Below are 27,856 nucleotides of genomic sequence, written 5' to 3'. Positions count from 1 at the left end.
GTTTTTTTTTTTTTTTTAACAGTTTACAGGTAGTATTTCTTTAAAATACCAAATTCTATTCAACCTCACAATATCAGCTGAACAACAAATACTAGATAATCAAGACAGGGCAAACAAGGGAAAATTAAGGAGTTGCCCCTCATCAAAATCAGTCAAGTACTGATGTCAACATACATTTCAAATAAAAATTATGGTGTTTGGGTGATTTCTTTAATTATTGTTTTTTCACAGAATCCATGTCAGAACTCAGAGCCGTGCTATTTTGATGAATAATATTTTCAAATACCTTTCAATTGAAGGCACCTCCTCCGTATTACAATCAACAGATATCTGAGACCAGTAACACTGAAAAGTTATACCCCAGTCTTTTGTAGAAAGGGGGAGGTTTTACAAACATGAATACCTGATGATTCCCTGTACCAAAAGCTTCCACTGGAAACAAACTGTTTCAACAGAAGTCTTTCTTTTGCCATAATACCCTCTCATTCACTGCACATCTGGGGCATGGATTCATTGCACACCACCAACACCACAAAGTAAATTGGAGGAAAGATGAAAGAACAAGGTTTGACAAAGATTGTGGTTTACTGAATGCTACTGATTTATTATTCCTTGACTTGACATACACATTTCAATGAACAATGAGTGGATGATAAACAACACAAAAATTGCTCAAATACAGTGAGTGCCTATGTGTGTGTGCGTGTATACACACACCTTCAAGGTGTGCAATGTAAGCAAACTGTGCATTACTGTCCAACACACAGATGGCTAAACAGGTAAGGTTTTCTACATTACCTTCGCATCGAAGGGCAGGTGATTCTAGTGACTTCCTGCACACAGTGCAAAACTTTCTTTTGTAATGTCCTGGAGACCCAAAACAGTGTGCAACTGGAACCTGCCAATGAAGAACGCGTAAGTTATCATCAGCCACAGTGTTCATAGTGCCAGTTACAATTCACAGAAACTGCTTTATCTTGCAAGACAGGACAGCATATATACAATGTAAACTAACTAAACTTCAGAACGGACATATAGGCATATCATCCTTAAAAAAAACCAACCAATCAACCAACAAACAAAAAAGCCCCTTAAAAATATATTTGAAATACTTAATATTTTATTTTAAATAATAATCTTTGAAAGTCTGTCTAAAATTCTTGGGGTTTAATATGTAATGTATATATTTTAAAGTTCTGGTCAGCTTCTTGATAATTCACAGTGCCATGAATCCAAAGGTTTCCTTTCGGTTCAGTGCTCTGTGACTTACTTGGAATCACAGTTCCTCTCCCAAGTATTCTTAATTGAATCAAGGATGACTGAAGAGTTGCATGTGTACACAAAATACCCTAAAGACATACTCAATACAGTTCTTAAAAGCTCAGTGCTGCCACAGTCAGTACGGTTGCTCAGTACTATGTCTTTCACATTAGCCAACTTGCTGATTAGGATAAAGGCAATGGTCTTGCCTGTGCCCCATACCAAACAATCCTGTACTTCAAGAAGGCACCATAAAGTAAGCAAGATTAAGTTTGCCAGATGTAACACAAGGAGAAAGGGACATGAAAGGAACATTGCTGAAAGTTTAATCAAGAAAAATCTGGGTTACCACACATGAAGAACATCAGTCAGAGCAGCTGACCAATCAAGCAGAGTCACCAGCTCACTTCCCCAGCAGACCATGCTGTCTGGAAGAACCCTTGGTCTCTGACTAGGAAACTGCCTGTCCAGATCCAGGCTCCTGACCATGCTCGGCTGCCAACCTGCCTACCAGAACATCCTGCCTCCAAAATCTTTGAACTCTTACTTTATGTACGGGTTTGGTATTTACCACAAAACTTTCGAGTCCATCTCCTGCTCCTAACAACCCAATCAGAAATTTCCATCTCTGCAGCTTACCAACTCTGACTGACTGACACAAAGCTCTTGGCTGGCTTGCATTATTTAATTTTTTTAACTGGAGGGCTCATATAATACAAGTTTATAAAAAGAAGGGGGCGGGGGAGTGGGGTGGGGAGAGAAAATTTACTGGAGAGCCCAGGGAACTTAATTATCTCAGATTAAGTTCAACGCTCATGATCCCTGATCACTTTTCTTGCACTTTCATGCTACTTCTTCAGGGGAAAGGAAAAACCAAACTTCCCTGTACAGTAACATACAAGTTACTTAGCTCAGCTATTCTGGAGGTGAACTGCCACAGCAGGTTTCTCACTCCAGCCACTCCAAAAATAAGTGGGAAGTGCAATTCCCAGCTGGAGGGAGAAGGCCACTTGCCTAAAATTCATCCCACAGAATGAGTTCAAGTGCAAAAAGAGACAATGAAAATGGCTACATGAACACAGCCCCAGCCAGACACAGCAACTGTGATGAGTACCAAAAAGCCCTAGTGCTACCTTTTTCAGGAAAGCTTTTCTGCCCATCTCGGCCTGCATTCAGGTTTCAAGCATCATCTTCGAGTCATCTGCCTGCCTTACTCCCACCACAGTGCAGCCAGTCATCCCCTCTTGAGATCAGACACAGAGACAACCTTCTTTAACTCTAGAGTGGTGAATAACCTGCTCTGGACACTCAGCATGAGTACCCGATCCACTCAACAACCTGTGTTTGAAACACAGAGAACTCTTCTTTCCCTGGCCATGAGCCTGGCTGTTGTATCTTACATCTGACCTGAAAATGTAGGCCTTTTGTTATTGTCACAGAAAGACCCTGCTGAAGAAAAAGCACACTCTAGATCAAAGGATCCAAGTAGAGTTTCATGAAAAATTGTATTTATTTTGTGAAAGACTGAGAAAGGACTGGCAAGGGTCAGACTTACTCATGGTCTGACTGTACTTATCCAGAAGACACAAGGGAAGGAGACCAAGTCAAAATTCTGCAGTAATTCAGACCCTGGCGGCAATCCTCTGAAGTCTCAAGTCACTGCCAAAAAAAAAAAAGGGAAAAACTGCCTGGTTGAAATGTTGAGTGGGAAGAAAAAAAGGGGGTAAACCAGAAAAAAATCTCTTCCTTCAACATCTTCTTTTCAGAAACAAGCCAAAGAAACTTTGTTTATTATGAGTGGTCTTTCTAACTTGCCTTAGAAGGCACAAGTGTAAAATCACTGCAGAGCTTGGTGGGAAATGGAACGGGAATAAGATGAAGAGGAAAAAAGGGTAAAGAGCTAATACAATGTCACAAACTCATCAATAGTACCATGTTTCTCCCAGTAGCTACCTACATTTCTTGTGCTGATGAACAACAAAAGAAGGGTTCTTAGTACCCAATACATTGAAAAAAAAAAATAATCAAAACTCAGACCAGGAAAGCCAGAGAAGCAGCATGTCAGAATATGAAATGGTACATATTATTCTCTAGTTCAGATCCATTTGTGTAAGTACAGCAAAGACACGTAAGGTGGCCTACAGAGACAAAGTTAATAATTGATGAGAGTTTAAAACTACTTTTCCAGTACTACTTAAATTACTTTATGGTAACCACGAAAATTGATGTCTGAAGAAAAAGACAGAAAATTTCTGCTAGTAATACCATTAAATAACATCTAAGTGCCCTTACAGTATTGATCAGAAGCACATCGACAGAAAATACAGTGGTAACACTCCAGCATAAGCTCCAGAATGACTCTGCACACATGAACAAGATAATTCTAGTTTCTGTTTTATTTCCTGCCATCCGTTAAGAAACCCAGAGCATTACAGAATGTAACACATTTCTGTAGAAGTTCATATCAGCCTGCAACAAAATTAAATCCTACAGAAACCTAAATCTTAGAATCTAATCCCTTCAGTGCAACCTGCAAGGGCATAGCAGTTCTAAACCATAAAGAAAAAACAGCAGTGAACTGCTCTTAACATCTACGCTTGGGGAAAGAAACAACATAATTGTTTTCTTCTGGTAGTGGCTTTTAAAATTCCTCCTCATCCTGAAATGCCACAGGGTATCAAACATGGGGCCAACAGCAGATCATACTTAAGTGCTCTTCCACTGAAGTAGAATCACGAACTACATACAAAGCAGCTAAGCTACCACCCAGACTTTCTGGTTTGTGGATGGAGTCAGGTCAGGTCAAAGTCTTACTGGTCAGCAACAGTCTGTATACCTCAGCAGGGAAAAACACAGCTACAGAAGGTCTATCTTCATGCAGTTCCTGCTGCTTTTCTACCATTCAGGCAGAAGAAAATCTTTAGCCTGAATCCTGAGCCAAAGACTCAGTATCTGAAGGGGCCCTATAAGGACGCTGGAGAGGGACTTTTCATCAGGGACCATAGTGACAGGACAAGGGGTAACGGGTTCAAACTTAAACAGGGGAAGTTTAAACTGGATATAAGGAAGAAGTTCTTTACTGTGAGGGTGGTGAAGCACTGGAATGGGTTGCCCAGGAAAGCTGTGAATGCTCCATCCCTGGCGGTGTTCAAGGCCAGGCTGGACAGAGCCTTGGGTGGGATGGTTTAGTGTGAGATGTCCCTGCCCATGCAGGGGTGTCGGAACTAGATGATCTTAAGGTCCTTTCCAACCCTAACTATTCTATGATTCTGTGACTTCCAGGTTCAAAGCTGAAAGAGAGAAATACAGATACACCAAATGACAGAGTGACAGCTTAGAACGTATCCCTGCCCATGGCACAGGGTCGGAACTAGATGATCTTTTAAGGTCCCCTCCAACCCAAACCATTCTGTGAGTCTATGAGCTGCTTTCTTGGGCAGTCTTAAAAAAGACCAATGTACTAAAAGCTTTTCCTAGGCCTGTGTGTAAATATTTTGCTCATGTATCTCCTCCATCACATCAGAGAGACTTGCACTCGGCAGGACTTTGGAAAACATACTGGACAGACTGAGGAAGCAGGGCTGCAGGACTTACAGGACTGTGGGGCTGATCAGCCGGAAAGCAGGAAAGGGCACACAGAAATAAAGACACACTCTCACAACAGAATCCAAAGGCTGAGCAAACGGAATTTAACTTGAGGGCACTAGATTCATGTTCAAAAATACTGCGGCATTTTAAGGATAGGCACAACCAGCTTGGAAGCAACCATCTTCATGAAATGCACGGGGTCTTTCACAAAGACTGCTCTCAACATAACGCCAAAAAAAAAAAAACCTGATACAAATTTAAATGGTGTTTATGAAATATAAGAACATCTTCTATGGATTCTGATGTTTCCAGTGCAAAGTACTTCCTTATCTAATGTTTCTAAGGTCCACTGTGACACAAAAACCTTTGCTCTAGAGAGGTAGATATGGTGATGAGATCTGAATACACCCCATGATTTTTCTGTCCAGGTTAATCAAGGGTCTAGACTGCACCCTCCCTGAGAGAAGCTGATAACTTTGTGATTCAACTTTTCACAGTACTGACATATTTTCAGTTGCTTACTTACTATTACTTAGTAATCACGAAGAGCCCTTTGTTTGCCTGAAACCTCTCTGCTGTAGTAGCAACAGATTTCTGTAACTTAAATACATTGCATGCACTTCAGTACAAACTCTATTTCTACTTTTTCCTTTCAGAGACAAGGCCTGTCAATTACTCATCAGTTGTGTCCAAATTGACATTCTTCCTCTGAGCACTTGATATATCACTTGCTGTTAAAAAGAAGCTTTAAGTATATACTCCATATGGAAATTCTGAAATTAGATAAGAATAGGAAGTTGAATGGTGTCTCAACATAATATTGGACAGAAGAGATGAGAAAATCAAATAGTTACAAAATTTTAATTGGGGCTAATGCACGGGAATAATGCATGCATACATATGCGACCTCACTATATCCAGGAATGTTTTTCTCCATCCTACAGATCTCTCTGATAGGACATTAGGCTTATCTGCAAGCTCTCAAAAACCCTTTGTGATGGGAACTATACGATGCATTCAGTACCATTTCAAATCAAGAATACCTGATACTTCTCCTAGTAAATGAGACTTGTGTAAGAGCTTTCCACTGCAATTAAGAGTTGCTTGGACTAGAATTTTTGGTACTAGAAAAAGAAAGCAATATGTAAAAGCCACTCCTTGGTTTTATTGCTACAGAAGAAATCAATGTCCACCTCCATTTATCAAGATAAAGATTAAAAATTTAAAGCAACAAACACAGTGACATCCCATACCACTTCTGAACCTGAAGAGTCACTGGCACAGCTCATCTGGGAGTCTGCAGGCTACTAGGCAGTTTGCATCAAGTTTCAGTATTGCCTAATAAACTCTCCTGAGTTTATGAACTACGGATTACTAGCCCTTCCCTTTAACCCTGGGGTTAAAGGGATTATCACTTTGAGGAAGAAAAGGAGGAAACCTTGGTGCAGTGCCAGAATTATGAGCAAGTGGTTTTACACCTCATTTGGCTTCTTCATTATGCCACAACTGCAACAATCCAAGCAACTGCCTTGCTGAAACAACACTGGTAGGAGTCAAGAGATGGGCTTCTTGGTGAAGGTGGTCAGGGCTACCCAGCACGCACCATACAATAGCTGGGGCTGGAAGGGAGCTTTACAAGTTGTCTAGTCCAGGCCCCCTGCAATGAGCAGGGACATCTGCAAGTAGATCAGGTTGCCCAGAGCCCTGTCTGACCTGACTCTGAATGTTTCCAGGCATGGGGCATCTACCACCTCTCTGGGCAGCCTGTGCAAATGTTCCACTACCTTCATCATAAAAAAAAAAATTCTTTCTTGTATGACCTGAGTCTCCCCTCTTTCAGTTTAAAACCACTATCCCTTTTCCTATCACAACGGGTCCAGCTACAATGTTCAGCTTGGGATCCATCTGTTGTTATGACATCTCCTGAAAAACCCTCACACCAGTAAAGCCTATTTATCATGAACAAATGAAACAGGAAGAGAGAGAGAGAAGAACTTGACCAAACTGGTCTGCATAATATATAATATAAAATGGAAAAATATTAAGCACGTATTTTGTGAAGCAGATTTAAGTCAACCACCAAAAAGACATAACAAGAGCAGCAGGATAAAACATCCTTTGACTGATGTACGCCAAATACACAGTAATTTGAAGATAAGATGCAACCATAATATGCCAACCAGCTCTTCATTAACACTGCATTTCAGCCTGTCTTCTGTGACAGTCTGCGAGGAGAAGCAGTAGAAGTTCAGCAAGCATTCACTGCAGCATTTTTTAGCCCGTGTTGACATAAAACCTCCAACACCTGCAACTGACACCAAGGAATGATTTTCCAAAATTGGATTCTGATTTTTTTCTCCCTAAACTCTCCAGAATTCCCACCCAGTCCAACAACATCAAATTCTCCTTCCCTGCTTGCCAACTTCTTTCCCCATTGTGAAAACATCTATGAGCCATTTGCAACAACACTCCTTAAAAAGCTAATTCTCTGAGGCAGTCACACAAAAATCCAACAGACATTTCTGACAGCTGAATGAGACTGGATTTATTATTCCAAGGCAAGTGAAGCCAATAACCAAACCTTGATGCTCTTTGCCTTGCACTTTGCTGGACCTTCTCATTGCTTCTTGGGCAGGGAAAGAAAGTAAACAAAAAGAGAGGTTGTGTCCCAGTACAGAAGTCCTTCAGCTGCAGAAAAATGAGATGCTGCTGTTGTGCATGCAAAGCATGAAGTGTCCGCTAAAGAGCAGATTATCCAAAGGGGATCAGAGGGACTTACCCCAACCCCTAGTATCCTTTTTTCCTCTCACCTACTTTCAGTTCATGAGGAACCCACCCAAGTAACCACCAGCACATAGCTGAACCCAGCAGGCAGAAGGAGAAACGCAGGTCAGCAGTCAAGGGCAACACCGGCTTGCCCAAGCAAGCACCACAAACTTCTCATTCACTATCACAACTCACAAATGCAGGCTACCCACTTTCTGAACTACAAAGCCAAGTTTTGTTTTTAGCATAGAAAGCTCTAGGCAAAGCTGATGACCTAAAAGAGCATTTTTCCACTCTAGACAGCCCCGCTTTAACAATAAAAGCACAGAAGAAAGTGTCATGAGTAGCCCATAAACCCTTTTTGAAGTGGAAATGTTTAGAAACCATCATAGAAATGCACCAACATAAAAGGGGGGAAAAACAAGCATTGCAAATGCCCAACTTCATTAAAGCCACTTACAACGTACTCTCATTTCCATTTAGTTTTCAAAGAACAGGCATACAGAAAATACACATACTTCTAATACAGCTTCAATTCCAACCTAACATGGGAAAATAAAACTTCACACTTCACAGGGAATCAAATAATTTTTGTTTTCTCTGTTGTTTTGTTTTGGGGGTGGAGTGTTTTGCCTTTTCCCCCGCCCCCCTTTTTGTGTTTCGGGTGGGTTTTTTTTTTGGTTTTGGTTTTGGTTCGGTTTTTGTAGACAAGTACCTATGAGAATGTAGGGAAGAGAGTGTTTGAATTCAGACAAGTTGCTGATACCTTAGCAGTGAAACAAATCATATGCCCTGCAAACCATAAAAGCACCACTTGTTCAGAAGACTGACCCATGAAGTCTTGTTTTGAAACACTGTCACATGGATCCAGTCTGGAATACTAAACATAGGTGATAATGATCAGCAATAGTGCAAAAACATTCTTAGAGCAGCCTTGAGAGAGCTCATCAAAAATGATCTGACGCTGGATGCAGTCATGGCATGCTTGTGAGTCTCTAGGCCTTTTCTTGACCCTGGGAAGGAAACCCTACTCTCAGGAATAAAAGTTTCCATGAAACATCTGCTGAAAAATTATTCCCGGACAGTTTGACTTAGTGTCAAATAACACACACTCTAATGAGCTTTAACAATTGCAGTCTTCTCTAGATGAAATCCAGGAAATTGAAAAGAAAAAAAACTCATTTCTGAGATACACTAAATACTGACATCCTAGAAGGAACTATCAGGGAAAAAGTCCCACCAGTGTTCTCTCCTATGTCAGACCTTTTAATAAATAAATAATAAATAATCTGAAAGGAGAACAGGGAGATAACGAAAAATAAACTTTCCACACATTCTATGAACTATTATAATTTGCTTTTTGCTCTGTTATGTTTTTTAAGCAAATGCCAAGTTCAATATTTACTTTGACAGAGCCTGCACACAAAAGGACATCTCCCATATGGCAGACTTCACTTGCACAGTAGACAAGGATTAATGCAACTTGGATGACCATGTCAAAGACAGGACAATCCAAAAAGAACAGTACAATCCCGTATTTTCAAAACATAATGATTACAGGCTCAACACAGATAACGCAGAAGATGCTTTGCAGCTGAATACAGCAACACTGAACTCCAAAGAGCTTTGAGGACTGGTAACTCCATTCTGACAGAAGAAATTCTACTGCTCAGGAATGAGTTACATTTTACATGTAAATAATAAACAGATAAAATTCATGTCTTCAGGCAGGTAAAGAATGAGAATTGGCAAAGGAACAAACAAACTACACTGACATCCACAACTGATGCAAGTGAAAACACTAATCAGTTTAAATGCTAGATTTTTTTTTTACCATGCAAAAGCAAATGCACAAATACTATTTTGAACTACGAATTAAAAGTTAGAGCAAATTCACAAAAGAAGCAGTCACAAAAGCTTACAATTGTGACACTCTGAATAAAAAGAATGTTTCCGATTTGGATCTGTACCATCCCCCTGAAGGCCCTTGCAAAGACATCTGTATCATCTGACTTACCATTCCTTTTCCCATGCTGCAGTGACTGACTGCTCGGTCTTAGTAATATCATTTCTCACTATCTACATGTCCTGTACCATGGGTTCTAAGACTTAGAACAGTATTTATTACCATCTGACTGGCAACTGTTGTATCAGATACCTTTTTGCCACCTAAGTTATACCTCTCAAGATTAAAAGTATGTTGGGAAGAGGAAGTATGTAACAAAGCCTAACAGCATTATTTTCTAGACAAAGGAAATTTAGTAAAAATTAGTAGCTGATTTCTATCCAGTTTTCTGTAACTCAAGTTACTTTCCTGTCTCACTCCCTACACAGGTTTCCACAACATAAAGGAACTTATAAAGCTTTTTAGGATACAAAGAAGGGAATCAGCTCCTCTTCATATGTTCCCAGGTCTACATAATGTGTTCCCATAAATGAGCCTTTAGTCAGCAATGTCTGTAATGCACATGATTCTGCCAGGTCTCATTTGACTTTTGCATATGGCTACTTAAGGTATTTGTAGTGTTTTACTACTTCTCTAATAAGTTTCTTGCCTTCCTTTTTTTTTTTTGCTCTACTGTTACCCTTTCCAAAGTGAATAACACCACTTTTGTTTTTCCTCAATTTAGCTTCTTAATACCTCAGCTGCATCTTACAGATGCAACTAAGAAGATAATATGTCTTTAAATCCAATTTATTTTTCAATCTCTTAAGCTTCAAGTCTTATGAGAGGAAAAAGTCACAGGGCATCTGAAATCAAGTACTTTATTAATTGCCCAAATAAATAAATTTCAAATATTATCATTAGTTGAAGTCCTGCCCTCTTGACTGTTTCACTTTAAAACCCTTTGACTTTATTCTATGGACACAATAAACAAGCAAATTCTTAAGAATCAATAGAAGCCAAACGCAGCCCCTCCACTAGGCAAAGAAGCTTTAGTATTTTCCCAGTAAGATGAAATCACTGTAAAAAATCTGGTGACTATACATACAGCCTTCTTCTTTAGTATGACACACAGTATAGTTTTCTGAGAACACTGATATCAACCAGTCACCCCACCCCGTTATTGTGAGGCTTTTAGGTAATGACACACAAGTCTGACATACAAGTAAGAACATTAAGTAACAGTTAAAGAATGTCAGTAACTCTCTTTTCAAAGACTACCCACAGCTCCCCATAGCAAGGACTTTTCAAAGGAAATTTGCCTTTGAGCAGCTATAAAAGTCTCAGTAGTGACTAACACAATTGATTTAAGCATTATGATATTAACAAGCCACCATGGTACTACACTATGTTCATTAGTAATAAACTTGTTCTATTATCCCAAGAAAAAGACAAGGCAGTGTGTGCTTACTCACCCTTACAAGGCTGGGAGCAACACATGAGCATGGTATCTTGATATTCTTGAGGCACTTTTCATGAGACATGAAGTTGCAAACTGCAGAAATAAAATAAAAACCTTGAGCAAGTCTTCACAAGCAAGGGACTTTGCGAAAAAACAAACAAAAAATAATACAGAGTCAAATACAGCTAGGAATGCATCTTTTAAATCATATTTTATCTCCCCTATGTTTGAGAGTGTACACAACTGTCACACTTCTTGCTGTGCATGAACTCCAGCTCATTTTGGCTGTGGAAAAGGAAGGAAAGCTTATACCAATGCACCACAGGACTACAGCAAGTTATGCCCTCCCAGAATCCCTCTCCATAAGCACCGGATTGAGGTCTTGAATTCCAAAAGATATTTTAAACAGTTTGAAGTTAAAAAAAAAAAAAAAAGCTGTTTGATGTAGCCAGAGCAGATAGAGACGTTTGAAAGTGAATTATTCTACAGGCTGCTGCATGTGACAGGAATAAATGGAAGAAAACAACAGTACTGTTACACACTGAGCGTAATGGATGAAGGAGATGAAATTAAAGGTCACCAGTTGCATGCAGCTTTGAAAGCCAAGAACAACTAATTATCTCTTTCACTGTGGAAGCAACAGGTTTAGAATTCCACCCAAGCTCCACAAAGCATACTTTCAAGCATGACAGTGTTTGAAAAAAAATCTCTTCTCATGGTGGTGATATTTTCCACAGCTTCTTACCATGGATTTACATGATACTAAGCCGTGCAAAGAAAACAAGGGATTCTTTATTTCATTCCCCCCACCTCACATTAATTAAGAACTTGTAACACATGCTGCTATGTCTTTAGAGTCCTCCTCCTTTCAGAATTACTCTCTTGCCATTGCAAGTGTGAAGCCTTACACAGATGCTTAAGACCTCTGCCAGTGCCTGGGCAGATCACTTGCCAGACGTAACTGTTGCTGTACAGAGGAGGTTTTCCCACGTCTCTGCTTTTCAGAAGCACACTTACCACCTCCTAAGTTTCACCAGCAACTGAAAAAACTCCATGCATTTCAGGCTTCCCATTCTGTAGACCACTGCCATTACTGACTTCATGTGCTAGTGCCATCGCAAGCACACAATTTTCCCCATCTCCCCTTCTCCAGCTCAGTGACTTCTGATTTCACATTCCTGCTTCTCCCATGCCAACTCAAGTACTAAAATCCAAGTCCACTTTTCTATGTGGCTTACTGCCAGACCATTCAAGGTAACCCTTCCCTCTGGAGGCACAAAAAGAAAGATGATCCCTTTCACGTTGGCACTCCTCTTAATGTGAGCAGTAGGCAGATGTTTGTTTTCCATTAACCTGCAAGTCAGAGAAAGAAGCAGCACTGCAAGTCACTACTGCGTACAAAGATGTTATTCATCACCCATGGTGTAACACAGTGATTACTGCACTGATGAAAGAAAATAGGAATGGAGCAAATCCAAACCTTTAAATGGCTGCTATTAAGTGTTATGTGCATCTTTAAGGTTAACAGGGTTCCTGGCTAATGGGCGGAAACAGTTAACAAAGGGATGATAATGCAGATTCTGAGAGCTACAAATGCGGATGTCCAACACCTCTGAAGGTGGTCACCATGGAGGAAGGAGAACAGAGCCCATCAGCACAGAAGAGACCAAAGAGAGCAAGTGATTGACTGGGCAGAGGAAAAATGCATCTTCTGCTCTAAAAAACAGGTACAAGCCCACACAGTGAACAGGTGAATTCTTACCACACTTACGTAATGTTATCACAACATGGATGTAGATGGACGTAACCTACTCTCTCCTCAGGTCTCCACAACACTTCTACTGACACTTTTAGGAGGGTCAGCTGGTTGCTGTGAGAGCAGGTCTGCAGAGGCTGCAGGAGAAAACCTACCTGCCCATTACCAGCTAGTCTGCAATCTACCACATACGCCCTGCCACTGCCAGAAGACATCTGCCCCAGCCATCTGTTTAGGCAGCCTCTCCACTGCCTCAGAGGTACCTGAAGCTCAGCTGAACCTGGCTAGGTGAGGGGGACTCCAGGCAGAAACACAGTGACAAAGGCTCCCATGGCTTTAGGAGCCAACCCACAACTGGTGACAATACGAAGCTTCAAATATAAACAGGCAACTGTCAAAAACTTCATAAAGGAGAGCTAGTCAGGGAGAAAGCATCGGTGACTAATGAAATCAGTGAAATGGCACTGCTTTCCCTCATTTTTCTGGTTCACAAGCAGGCAGACTGAAAGAACAGAGCAATGCACTGCATATCGCTCCCAGAAATTTTACGATCTGCAGAAGCAGCAGGCACCTTAAGTCCACAAGCCAAGCATCTCCAAGTGGCTATTCGCTTTTATTTCAAGTGTGTACGCAGTAACTCAATACACAAGTTAACCAGGCCCTGCACAAACACCTCTGGGAATTCAGAGCAATGGCCATCAGGCACCACAGGACAGCTCCACATCTGGCACGAGGCACGGCTTTATAGCAGTTTCTGCCCATAAGCCTTCCCTTCTCAGAACACATTTTGCTTGACTTGGTGATTTAATAAAGACAACGTGTATGTATGGCAGCACCCAGTGAACATACAGTAGCTCTCCAAACTACACTTTGAGGAAAACAGAAAACATCCCTCTCCAGCCCTCCCTAGGAAGGCAGGAGATAAAAGCTGGGCACCACTCTTAACTCATGAGCTGTGTAACACTTGCTAGCAAAGCAAGGGCTGTTTTCACCCTCCAATATGCCACACTTTTTCCGCACCACACTTCTTTCTGTCCTCAACACAGACTTCAAAGCAGATCCCAAAAGTGGAAAGAAGAAAAGGTGGATTATGTGCTGTACAGACTCTACCAATGTATCAGTGACCCATGTAAATATGCCTGGGTGAGAAAAGCTTATGAAATAAGGAAATTTTACACATATTCTTCTCCCACTTTTGAAAGGACACACAGTCCTGAACAAAATGCTAGGTGTTGAAAATTAGTTTTGCTTCCTCTCTGAGGAAATACTTACCATCATTCACTGTCGCCGGTTTTCAAACATACATTTATTTGCAATTTTGTATTTGAACACGTAAGTCTATTTATTTATTTTTTTAACAACTGTATTTCTAAAGTAGAGCTACCAAATTGATCTCCAAGGAGGATCATGGAATGTCAACACAAAGACCAAAATAGATTTGATCCTCTCCTGGAAGTGTGATCAGTTTAACACACAACTCACTGCGGAACTATTCACATAATGCGGTTTTTTTGACAGTTACACAGTGGTTAAATATTTCCCTAGATGCATCATCACACCTCTAACTTCACCTTTTGCCTGATCTGCAGAAATTGACTCAAGGCTCATCAACTTGCAAGAGTATCGGTCCCCCCCTTCATACACATCACTCTGCGTTCATTGACAACAGGCAGTCAGATGGTAGATCAAAACTAATTCACTTCAATAGATTTGTCATCAGCTGATGTCCAACATGAACTCCCAGCTCACTACTGGCCTTTGAAGAGGGGCTGTTGGGCTGTTAACAGGAGAGTTAAGTAGCATAGACCCTACAAGATCACTGCCACAACTCCACTTGCAACCTCGATTGAGTTCACTGGTTCTCTCTGTTGCTTTTGTCTGCAACCCAAGCCCTAGGCCTGCAGTCAGTGTGGTTTTATTTTAGCATTTCACACGCCGTGAATGCCAGCTTTCAGTTCTGGAGGGAAGCTCCCTTGCACAGTACCCTCAGTTATGCCTGTCTTCTGCTAAGATGCTTAGAAAACAAGGCAAAAAATAAAGGCTGTGGTTATGGCTAGCAACTGACTCTGGCACTGGACCACCCTTTGGGTGGCCACAGGAACGTTGCCTACATTTTCTTGAGCACATGGAAATTGCACAGGGCAAAAAAACCCCAACCTTCTACACAACAGGTGTCTGCAAGTATTATAAGTGTTCTAGATGTTGCCTACCCAAACGTGTCAACCTTAAAAGGTTATCTTTATGAAAAGATGGAACAAAGTAGATGGAGAAACACGAAGTCCTCATGAGGTATCTAAAGTGCAACTTTACTCCTCCTACCCTGAACTGGAATGTGCCTTTGCACTCTGCACATATTTTACGCTTAAAAATTTGAAGTATTCATTTCAGATATTAAACACATTTATAAATAGCTTCCTGGACCACATGCAGGTGGTACAATTACATTCTCCCCGTCTCCACCTTTACAGAAACTTCCACTCTTTATCATAAACCCGCACACCCCGAGATTCTGTCTCCTCCTTTTTAACATGACAACCTTCAACTCATTACTGCATTTTATGCATCAAATAAAACCCATCTGTATTCAGTGTTTTCTTTTTCCGTCTGAACAAATCCCAGCTGCTTTTTCTGCAACATTTTTCTGCCAGTTGAAGGTGGACAGGTCTCTGAAAAACCAGGACCATGCCCCTTAATGCTTCCCACCACACATTTCCAGAATTAACCATGGAAGGACTTCAACAGACCAGAACTGCCCCAAAGTTTCACTGCCCCTAGAGAGGAGCAATTGTTTGAAGAGAAGGGGGACACAAAAAATCCAACTCCTTACTGGTGGCAAAAGGATAAGATCACAGACGTGTACCTTGTGATAACTTTGGTCAGAGCCAACATTGCTAGCGGATAGATCCAAGAACCATCAGCCTCCTGGCAGCAAGCTACAGGGTGGTGAGCACCCAGTACAACTCTAATGCTATTTCTCCAGGGAACTGTTGGGGTTACGCAGGCTCCTTGGAAAGGTGACAGCACAGACACTTTTTTCACTACCATGTGCCTGGTGCAACAGACAACTGACCTTAGCAAGAAATCAGAGCCATCAAGTTTAGCTGCAGTGTCAGGGCAGCACAAAATGCACTTTCATAGCCTTGTGCTTCACAGTAAAGGCGACTGTTTCAAATGCCTCAGATACTACAGAAAGAATAACTCACCCATTTACTCCAAAGGGGTAATTCACTTTATCAGGGTGAATTTTTCAATTCCAGTAATTTTCATTTTCATTAACTCCAGTAGAGAGCATTAGAGTGCAGTACATCTGACTATGTAGTCTGAAGAGTTAAGGTCAGGCTCTTGGGTTGTAAAACAGCAGGACTCCTTTCAGCTTGCTAAAGCACAACAGTTTACAGAAGCCAAGATTCTTCTACTTTAAATCAATACACTAGATAATAAATTACACCACGGAACATACATCTTGTTTTTATCAAACTGAAAGAATAACTTAGGGTAAATTATACCCTCAAAAACATTCCCAGGCTTCCTGTAAAGTTCAGTGATGAGATTAACATTAGTACTTCTAGTAATATAAATATTTCTCTTGAACAGATACAATTATTACAAATCTTTGTTCCGTATGTCACCAACTTACACAAGGCATCAACAACATAGAACAAGAGGGAGTAATTAAATTTGCCTATGCTACATCAAGCCAGCATGGCAACCTGTTCAGTAGTTAAAGGCATTTTCTCTCCCCAGAGTCAGAGCTATTCTTCAGAATACAAATGTTCCTCAGCATTACAGAATGTTTGCCTACTACAGACACCAAGCCTAAGAATGCTACAAATTCAGCAATTAACAGAAAAGTCTTGGCATTTATCAAAACAAATGACTGTGGGAATTCACAGGTCTTGCATGATTTGCACCTGAGAAGCCACCTGCTGGGAAGGAAGAGATGAGGACATTACAAAGCCCAAACTATGTGGGAAGCATTGGGATTTCCACCCTTTTCTTGTCCTATCTGCAAAACAAAACTCACTCCAAGCAGAAAGACATAAGAGTAGTAACAACCCTGTGGAGGTGATGTCAAACATTCACGTTATAATTTAGACAGTGTGCTATTTCTGTGGCACATACACTGTCAAAATAATCTCTACAAGAGTATTCACTACTTTGGGCACAAATCTCAGTATGCCCCTGAAGTAACAGTAATGAAAGCACATAGGTAACATACTACTTTTTTTCACAGAAAGCTGGGTAGCAAGTGACCCTAAGAACTCAGGCAGTCTGTCCTGAAAGGGGGATGGAAAGGGGTAGGGGAAAGAGAGGAGAAGGAAGATGAAAAAGAGGGGAAAAGGGAGGGAAATGGGGGATAAAAGAAGAAGGAAGGGGCGGGGGAGGGAAGATCATGCTCATTAAGTGACAAAAATACATGTTTTGGTGTGGCTTTTGTTTTAAGAGCACTGCCAATCACTGCTAGAGAAAGTGAAAACAAGGCGTCCTCTTGTTACCCCTCTTACAAATGAAAGGGATGCAAATATTTGTTCAGTCCAGCCACTTTACCCAGAGTTACCCTGAAACACAGCAGGACCCTTTGCCTTCTGGAGATCACCAAACCAAACTGCTTTAGCCCAGGACCTGTAAAGGCTTCCAAAATTCCTATTCTGATTACCAGTACCCACAGAGATGTCATAGCTTCCAGCTCAGCTCTGCCGGACCTCAGAGTCATGAAACAGCAGCACTGGTTTATAAAGTGGCCGGTTATGAGTGCTTAGGGAAGGAAGATGGGTACAGGACAGCTGAACATGGAAGAATCAGCTTGCTCAAATTAGTTTAACGAAAGTACAGCTAGGCACATCATGGCAAGGATGCTCACTGCAGAAGGCGTAGCTACTGCAGCACGCCCCAAAGACAGAAGGAGGAAAGACAACTGCCTATGGATGGACAGAACAAAACAAACAACAAATCTAGCAAAGCCATGGAGTAAAGCAAAGCTTCAAAGCTGTTATGCAAGACAACAATAACAGTCTCTACTTTCCAAACAATGAATCAGTGGGACTTAAAGGGCATATCAGCACCAACGGAACTCAGGCCAAGTCAGTCTAACACTATCAAAACAAAGTTTTATTTTGGTCAAAACTAAGTAGATTATTTCCTCCTCTCTTCCTGCTCCTCCATAGCATGTGACTGACATGACACCAGCCAAAATAACAGGCTTGATCTTAGAGTGCCTCTGCCCTTTAGGGGCTTTTTCACTCACTTCTGAAGCCCTGCAAGCAGGCTATTTTGCTCAGCAGGCCTGCATTTGCCTTCACTGGAGAGATCCATTGATAATTAGGACACAATAGCTTTGAGGTAATACCCACAGCCTAAGTAGTCATACACTGGAGAAAAATACTTTTAATCTCAATGTATTAAAATTATTATATAAAACACACTGTTATTGAACTGCTTATGCAGACAGGACCATTCCAGCTGGTGGAGATGCTATTTTCATGAGTAATTTAAAAGCAATGCTCTCCTTTCACTTGAAGTTTGTGGGACTTAACTTTGACATTTCCTACACAGCTTTGAGCTCCTTCTCCATTGTAGCAGCTTGCCAACATAGGACACATTCAGCTTTTTTGTTTAGAACCATGACCACAGGCCAGCCTGAATACAGTGACTATTCACTGAAAGGAATGCTGGACACAGTACATGGACTTTGCCAGCTTATTTCCCAATTCAGCAGAAACATGCAAAGACCTGTGTGCAATACTGGTGTGCTCTCTCAGAGAAAAACACAACCTAGTTTAAGTTTAGAAGTTTGTTGTGCAATGCTTGCTAAATGTCACCAGGAAAGCTGTCACTAGAAGCTTTGATCTCTCCACAACATTTCAAACAACAGCAAGACTGGACTGGGAAAATTTCTGAAAGCTTTAATAAGCGAGGCATCAAAACCACCCTACTCTCTCACTGCCATGAGAACCTTGGGCCTTAGTGGACTTACAGTTCAGTGACACTTTGTGGATCTTCTTCTTCCAAAAATCCGGAAGAAATAAGGAACCTGTTTAGGTTTTCCAAATATTTACTGAGTGTCATAGAATCATAGAATAGTTAGGGTTGGAAACGACCTTAAGATCATCTAGTTCCAACCACCTGCCATGGGCAGGGACACCTCACACTAAACCATGTCACCCAAGGCTCTGTCCAACCTGGCCTTGAGCACCACCAGGGATAGAGCATTCACAGCTTCCCTGAGCAACCCATTCCAGTGCCTCACCACCCTTACAGGAAAGAATTTCCTCCTTATATCCAATCTAAACTTCCCCTGTTTAAGTTTTAACCTGTTACCCCTTGTCCTGTCACTACCGTCCCTGATGAAGAGTCCCTCCCCAGCATCCCTATAGGCCCCCTTCGGATACTGGAAGGCTGCTATGAGGTCTCTATGCAGCCTTCCCTTCTCCAGGCTGAACAGCCCCAACTTTCTCAGCCTATCTTCATACAGGAGGTGCTCCAGTCCCCTGATCATCCTCGTGGCCCTCCTCTGGACTTGTTCCAACAGTTCCATGTCCTTTTTATGTTGAGGACACCAGAACTGCACACAATACTCCAAGTGAGGTCTCACAAGAGCAGAGTAGAGGGGCAGGATCACCTCCTTCGACCTGCTGGTCACGCTCCTGTTGATGCAGCCCAGGATACAGTTGGCTTTCTGGGCTGCAAGCGCACACTGAAGCTGGCTCATGTTCATTTTCTCATCAACCAGCACCCCCAAGTCCTTCTCTTCAGGGCTGCTCTGAATCTTGTCTCTGCCCAGCCTGTAGCTGTGCCTGGGATTGCTCCGACCCAGGTGTAGGACCTTGCACTTGCCATGGTTGAACTTCATGAGGTTGGCATCAGCCCACCTCACAAGCATGTCGAGGTCCCTCTGGATGGCATCCCTTCCCTCCAGCTTATCAACCGGACCACACAGCTTGGTGTCATTGGCAAACTTGCTGAGGGTGCACTCAATCCCACTGTCCATGTCAGCGACGAAGATGTTAAGCAAGACCGGTCCCAGCACCAATTCCTGAGGGATGCCACTCATTACTGGTCTCCAGCTGAACACTGAGCCATCGACCACAACTCTCTGCATGCGGGCAAGACAAGGATGTCGTGTGGGACAGTGTCAAACACTTTGCAGAAGTCCAGGTAGATGACGTCAACTGCTCTACCCCTGTCCATCAGTTCTGTAGCCCCATCACAGAAGGCCACCAAATTGGTCAGGCAGGATTTCCCCTTAGTGAAGCCATGCTGGCTGTCACCAACCACCTTGTTGTTTTTCATGTGCCTTAGCATGCCTTCCAGGAGAATGTGCTCCAAGATTTTGGCAGGCACAGAGGTGAGACTGACTGCTCTGTAATTCCCTGGGATATCCATTTTCCCCTTCTTGAAAATGGGGGTTATATTTCCCTTTTTCCAGTCATCGGGAACTTCACCTGACTGCCATGATTTTTCAAATATGATGGCCAGTGGCTTAGCAACTTCATTCGCCAGCTCCTTCAGGACCCACGGATGGATTTCATCAGGTCCCATGGACTTGTGCATGTTCAGGTTTTTAAGATGGTCTCGAACCAGATCCTCTCCTACAGTGGGCCCAAGGTCTTCATTCTCACAGTCCCTGCGTCTGCTTTCCAAGACTTGGGTGGTGCAGTCAGAGCCTTTGCCAGTGAAGACCGAGGCGAAGAAATCATTCAGAACCTCAGCCTTCTCCAAATCCTGTGTAGCCAGTGCTCCCGAAAGCTTCCTCAGGGGGCCTATTTTGTCCCTTGTCTGTTTTTTGTTTGCTACGTACCTGTAGAATCCCTTCCTGTTATCCTTAACATCCCTGGCTAGGTTTAATTCTAACTGGGCCTTAGTCTTCCTAACCTGGTCCCTAGCTTCCTGGACAACATCCCTGTACTCTTCCCAGGCCGCTTGTCCTTGCTTCCACTTTTTATAAGCCTCTTTTTTCATTTGGATTTTCCTCAGCAGCTCCTATCCATCCAAGGAGTTCTCCTGGCCCTCCTGCCGCACTTCCTTCTAGTTGGGATGCAGCACTCCTGAGCTTGTAGCAGGTGATCCTTGAATATTAACCAAGAGCCTTGGGCCCCCCTGCCCTCCAGGGCTGTGTCCCATGGAACCTTACTAAGCAGGCTCCTGAAGAGGCCAAAGCCTGCTCTTTTGAAGTCCCAGGTAGTGAGCTTGCTGCACGCTCTTCTCACTGTCCTGAGGATCTCAAACTCGACCATCTCGTGATCGCTGCATCCAAGGCTGCCCTGGAGCATCACATTTCCAATGAGCCCTTCCCTGTTGGTGAGCACAAGGTCAAGCATGGCACCTCTCCTTGTCGGCTCCTCTATTACCTGCAGAAGGAAGTTGTCTTCCACAGAATCAAGGAACCTGAATCCAGTACATGAAGGGGGCCTATAGGGATGCTGGGGAGGGACTCTTCGTCAGGGACTGTAGTGACAGGACAAGGGGGAACGGGTTAAAACGTAAACAGGGGAAGTTTAGATTGGATATAAGGAGGAAATTCTTTCCTGTTAGGGTGGTGAGGCACTGGAATCGGTTGCCCAGGGAGGTTGTGAGTGCTCCATCCCTGGCGGTGTTCAAGGCCAGGTTGGATGAAGCCTTGGGTGGGATGGTTTAGTGTGAGGTGTCCCTGCACATGGCAAGGGGGCTGGAACTAGATGATCTTGAGGTCCTTTCCAACCCTAACTATTCTATGATTCTATGATTCTAACCTCCGCGATTGCTTGCGCCAGGCAGTACCGTCGTTCCAACAGATGTCAGGGTGGTTGAAGTCACCCATGTGAACAAGGGCCTGAGAGCGTGAGGCTTTTCCTATCTGTCTGTAGAGTGCTTCATCCACAGGTTCTCCTTGATCAGGCAGCCTGTAACAGATCCCCACCGTAATGTCTCCCATCGCTGTTTTCCCTTTAACCCTGACCCACGAACTCTCTGTAAACTGCTCACCTGTCCCCAGACAGAGTTCCATACTCTCCAGCCTATCCCTAACATAAAGGGCAACTCCCCCTCCCCGCCTGCCAGGCCTGTCTTTTCTAAAGAGCCTGTAACCCTCCATTCCAACACTCCAGTCATAGGAGCCATCCCAACACTCCAGTCATAGGAGCCATCCCAACACTCCAGTCATAGGAGCCATCCCACCATGTTTCTGTGATGCCTGGTATATCATACCCCCGTAGACGTGCACACATCTCTAATTCCTCTTGTTTGTTCCCCATGCTATGGGCGTTTGTATAGAGGCATCTGAGCCGAGCTCCAAATGAAGCCGGCTCATTGGCTGGAGTGGCTGGAATATCTCTACATTGTTCCGAGCATTTGTTATAGGTGCTGGCAACTGACTGGGCGTGTTGGGATGGAATGATGCCCCCCTCCCCCAACACATCTAGTTTAAAGCCTCCTTGACCAGTCTGACAAGCCTCCTACCAAAACTGTTCTTCCCCTTCTTTATCATCAGAGCAGCTCCACCACCTGGCCTGCAAACTTGGGTCTGGTGTTCAAGACACCCAAACCCCTGACTATGACACCACCCTTTTAACCATTTATTAACCTGGCCAATCCTCCTAGCTTTTTCTTGGTCCTGAAGAATTGACAAAAAGATTATCTGAGCTCCAGAGCCCCATACCACCTCTCCCAGGGCCCTGTAGCCTTTCTTAATGCTCCCCAGGCTACTACTGTCTATATCCCTAGCAGCCACATATATCACTAGGAGTGGGTAATAGTCCGTGGGACTTATTAGAGCAGGCAGCCTCTCTGTAACATCCCTGATCCGTGCCCCTGGTAGGCAACACACCTCCCTAGAGACAGGGTGAAGCCGACAGACGAGTGCTTCTGTCCCTTTCAAAGTAGAGTCCCCTGCTACTACAACCCACTGCTTTTCTTGGCAGCACCAGTAGAGATCTTGACCTGTGCATCAGCTGGCTGTTTCTGGTGCAAGTGCATTTCCTCATTAGCCTCCTGCAGGACAGCAAAGCGGTTCTGCATGGAGACAACAGATTTAGGAGGAAGCCCCTTGCTCCTAATTGCCCTTTTCCTCCTTTTTTTCTTGTCTTTTTTGTCACTAATTCCCAGCTTCCTGGGTTAACGGCCTCCTTCTTTCCTTCAGGAGCTATAGGGGAAGCTTGAGGCCCCTGCACAGTTTGGCCCTGGAGCAAGCAGCCCTGCTTCCTCTCAGCTACCCTTATAGATTATTTGTATTTATCAGCTCCTTTCTCCTTCAACTCTCTGGCCTTGCCAACTTAACCAGCCATACCTGCCTCTGCTTTAAACGGAGATACCGGCATACACTCTGCCTGATAAAAATGCAGTTTTCCCCAGCACAATGTGGATGGTGGTGTACTTTATACCTCTAGAATGGTTTACTTCAGAGCAAGCTCTATTTATGGGTACAGATACCCAAAAGCATGTTTTTGTAACGTCTGAGCTCTGTAATTTCAAGGCAACACATTTGATTTCCTATTCATTTGTATTTCAGGTATGCTGCTCGGAAATACAATAGCAACAAGTCAAGCGAACACAAGACAAGCTACTGAATAACGATAGAGTCAAATGAATTAAATTATATACTTGAACCTTCAATCATAAAAGCACCAATTTGGTTACAAGAGGTTTGCTAAAATGTTGGTAGTCTTACAAAGCCCCTGGGCTACCCTAAGGGCCTCTCACTCTCTCATCAGCAAGGCTGTAAATATTCTGATGTCTTATGACAAACTCTATCTTGTTTCTCCCATCCTCCATGGCGCAGTAAGCCCAGAACTGAGAAATGAACTAACAGAACCCCACCTGTCAGAAAAACACCCTCCCCATCCTCCCATCACCTATGAAATGAAGATGGGCACAGAATTTCAAAGGCATGGGATTTTGGCACAGAACAGGTCCACGACATGAGAAGCTTTTTCTTCCTCAGACAAATGGAAGATAGCTAGCGTCAAACTTGCATTCAAATCCAGAAAGCACCAACACCTTCTCTTTTCTTGACGACTAGGCCAAAGACAGGACAGTGCCCTGTGACAAGGCACTGGTTCACTGATGGAAAACCAGAGATCTTGAAAACAGCTGCAACATCAGGAGAGAGCTCAGCAACTCATCTCCTGGCAGTTTCCCCAGAAAGATCCTCCAGAGCAAGAGGCATCGCACTCATGATGTGGAGCTGCACAAGGAGCCTGGAGGAACACAGTTTTTGCACTCTGTCCACTGAATTTGTCTTTCCACTGCTAAACACACTACTGGTGTGTGTTAGCACACTACAGGGAAGTCACACCCATGACGCAAAGGCCACAGACCATCAGGATGGCTGTGACTCTCCTTCCAGCAAAGGGGAATATTAGCAGGCTAGCTGTGGTACACAGTGATCCTGAAGACAGGGATCCTGAAAAGAAATCATCTCTGAACCACAGAAATCTATCTGAGGCCAAACAATTAAGCACTGTCAGAGCTCTTTCGTACAGGCTACAGGATGAAGGTTGCCCATGCAAACTAGATGCCAGATCATGGCACATAATCATGTTTTTTGTCAGATCTTCCAGTCTGCAGCCTTTACACAACTAGAAAGGGTCAAGCCGGTTTGAAGTCTGACAGAAAACCTTTCATCTGTACCTGCAGTGAAAATGTATAGCTCCTAACACCCTTGAAGGAGAAAAAGAGAGGACACCAACAACACCCAGCTCAATTTCAGTAAGATGCCACAGAGGTAAAAAGAAAATCAGGTACTAGATACCACTACTGACAAGCCTCTTGAAGACCACTTCAACATCAGTCTTTTTCCCTGGCTCTGTCTTAAGCTGGAACCTCTTCAGTCTTCTACTGCAGATTTCCCATGCAATCAACTGAACCATAATGAACAGTGGCTAGAGCAGGGAGGTGCCAGCTTTGCAGCATTTGCAAGGGCAGAGAAACAAGTAATCGTTAAAAACAGGAGAGTGATAAGGAAGACCCAGCTGGACCAAAGAACCCCCTACTGCAGAAGGACATGCACACTAGTGTCATGAATGCTAAAGATACGGTACTTAAGTCCCTGCAGCTGCTGTCTGCAGCAGCTTCTCCAATCCACTGTTTTCAGGGTGATGCTTTACAAAGAGTAACTTTGTCAATTGTTCATCAGCACTCTCCAGCTGACTCACAGTGAATGGTCAAAACAAAGAGCTATAGCTTACAGTATTCAGAATAACAGAATAACACAACAAAAAACACAAGGCAATCTGATACAGCCCTCAATTTCAAGGAAAAATCCACCAAAACAATTTTATATTTACTGCAAGCATCTTTGAAACTTTTACCATGCTTAGGCAACCCACATAAACATTGCAGGCTTCCAGCCCTCATATATGTGGCCTTCGCCATCACTATCACTAGTTTCCCAGGGTAATGCATACAACTTCATACAGACAATATCAATGTCATACTTCAGTAACTAGTTTCTGAAAACCCAGGTGGACAACACAGACGTCTCCTACAAAATCAGTCCTGTTAACACTTCCGCAATTTTAATTATACACAAGCCAAAATGCATCCCCACTATAGCATATCTTCAGTTTTGAAAAAGAATCTGAGTTATACATAAATAAACAGGATGGGTCATAGCAGAAGTTAATGAATGGTAGGACTTCAAAAGCCATGATGGCATTTTGGCAGAAAACTTTGATGCCGACACAGTTCCCTGGAATCCCTCATAATACTCAAAGATTTGGAGACATTCTCAACACTACAGCATTCAGAGCAGCTCTAATGTAGCCCTGCCCCAGGGGCACACAATGTACACCACGTGCACGCAGTGCTTTAGGGGGGTAAAACCACAAGAATTCCTTCCAAAACACGCTAAGTCCTTGAATGGGCCAAGGAAGGAGAAACAGGCAGCGTTTCACATAAAACCAACCTCCTCCACTCAGTTATGTAACTAGTAAGCAGGAGGGTTGCAATGCCTCGGAGGTGCACTTCCTTCCACCTTGTCTCTTAAAAGCTGAACACAGAATATAAAAGTGTAATAAAAATCCTGAGGAGACTAGAATAAAAACCACTGCTAATCTTAGCTACAATAGCACCCACACACCTCCACAGCAGAGTTTTAATTTCAAAAGAAACACTGAGTACAATTAACATGTAGGACAAATTATTAATATGTGTAACCCCAAGGTAAGTATTCTTTCAACTTGCGTAATCTCAGCATTATCTGGGGCATCTCCACACTTCCTAGAGCCACAAAACAAAACAAGTGAAGGGGAAAAAACCCCACCAAAACAAACAAAAAACCCCCGAAACATCCCGGTTGCCATGGCAACATCTATCTATCATTCCTATAGAGCTTCACTTCCAAGCTGCTTCACAGAACTGTACAAAACTACAGAATCTGAGTGAAAAACAAAGCTGGAAAAAAAGGGATGGAGGCAGGCAAAAAGCGAAGTAAGAGGGTCCTGTGCCAGCCGGGTAAGTACACTCAGCATTTTCTTCAACGTGGTTGCTGTGAGAGTATTGACATGGTCAGGAAACCAAACGCAAATGATTCATACAGTGATGAATCACAGGAAAGCAAAACACCCGCTAGGCACTATTTCCAGAAGGGCTAGCAAACTGAAGGTGCTAATATCTTGTGATACACTTCTTACACCACCACTTCTTGCACCACCATTCTTAATTTTACTATGAATTGCAAACTTTATAAGATTTCTGTTAAGAAAGGGTGAGTATTTCAATTCCACCACTTAAGCTCGAGACACTGACGAGACTCAGGACTATACTTAACTTGAACTTCAGGAATAGGGTCTTTCACACAAGTTAGACAATGTATAATTCACAGAAGCTGAGTGTTTACATCTACTTGGAAAACAGAAGCTTGCAGTGTCACCACATACACCACTTACGTGTACATGAGAACTTCCAAGATGCAGCAGCTCTGCCCACAACACAGTAAAATTCAAAGTCTACCCATAAGAAACTAGAAATCGTTCCTAAAGAGGGGCTGAATGTTCACACGTTTGTTGTTTTGTATCTGGCTTTATGTTTGGTGTGTTTTGTTTTAACTGATCAGACTGGCAGGGCAAGTTCTTGTAGCACTTGTTCTTAATTTATTATGTAACATAATCAGCTATTAATTTATACACACAAATTATCCATCAAATTTGAAAAGTCACAGCAGTCAGGTGAAGTTCCCAACAACTGGAAAAAAGGGAAATATAACCCCCATTTTCAAGAAGGAGAAAATGGAAGAGCCAGAAAACCACAGACCAGTCAGTCTCACCTCTGTGCTCAGTAGGATCATGGAGCAGATCCTCCTGGAAACTATGCTAAGACATACGGAAAAGAGGGAGTTGGTTGGTGACAGCCAGCATGGCTTCATTAAGGGCGAATTCCACCTGACCAATTTGATGGCCTTCTATGATGGGGTTACAAGCATTGGTGGATAAGGGAAGAACAACTGATGTTATCTACCTGGACATATGCAAAGCGTTAAGATACCAGGTTGCGTGACATCCTTGTCTCTAAATTGGAGAGACATCAATTTGATAGGTGGACCACTCAGTGGATAAAGAACTGGATGGATGGCCGCATGCAGAGAGTTGTGGTCAATGGCTATGTGTTCAGCTGGAGACCAGTAACGAGTGGTGTCCCTCAGGAATCAGTGCTGGGACCGGTCTTGTTTAACATCTTCATCGCTGACATGGACAGTGGGATTGAGTGCGCCCTCAGCAAGTTTGCTGATGACACCAAGCTGTGTGGTCCGGTTGATAAGCTGGAGGGAAGGGATGCCATCCAGAGGGACCTCGACATGCTTGTGAGGTGGGCTGATGCCAACCTCATGAAGTTCAACCATGCCAAGTGCAAGGTACTACACCTGGGTCGGAGCAATCCCAGGCACAGCTACAGGCTGGGCAGAGAAGAGATTCAGAGCAGCCCTGTGGAGAAGGACTTGGGGGTGCTGGTCGATGAGAAAATGAACATGAGCCAGCTTCAGTGTGTGCTCGCAGCCCAGAAAGCCAACCGTATCCTGGGCTGCATCAACAGGAGCGTGACCAGCAGGTTGAAGGAGGTGATCCTGCCCCTCTACTCTGCTCTTGTGAGACCTCACCTGGAGTATTGTGTGCAGTTCTGGTGTCCTCAACATAAAAAGGACATGGAGCTGCTGAAGCAAGTCCAAAAC

The 27,856-nt window shown here is 43.1% G+C and overlaps 1 protein-coding gene across 1 annotated transcript in view; it reads right to left on the bottom strand.

The window, feature by feature from the left end:
- Positions 1–27,856, bottom strand: part of DGKQ (diacylglycerol kinase theta) — an 89,196-nt gene that overhangs the window by 51,033 nt on the left and 10,307 nt on the right. The window contains exons 2-3 of the mRNA XM_065662664.1: positions 10,975–11,054; positions 799–898 (exon numbers count right to left, since the gene is read on the bottom strand). Coding sequence (XP_065518736.1) covers positions 799–898; positions 10,975–11,054 — 180 coding nt within the window. The remainder of the gene's footprint in view (positions 1–798; positions 899–10,974; positions 11,055–27,856) is intronic.

This window comes from Lathamus discolor, chromosome Z (assembly GCF_037157495.1).
Source record: "Lathamus discolor isolate bLatDis1 chromosome Z, bLatDis1.hap1, whole genome shotgun sequence".
NCBI classification, from domain to species: Eukaryota; Metazoa; Chordata; class Aves; order Psittaciformes; family Psittacidae; genus Lathamus; species Lathamus discolor.
This window is presented reverse-complemented; position numbering and strand designations above follow the sequence as displayed.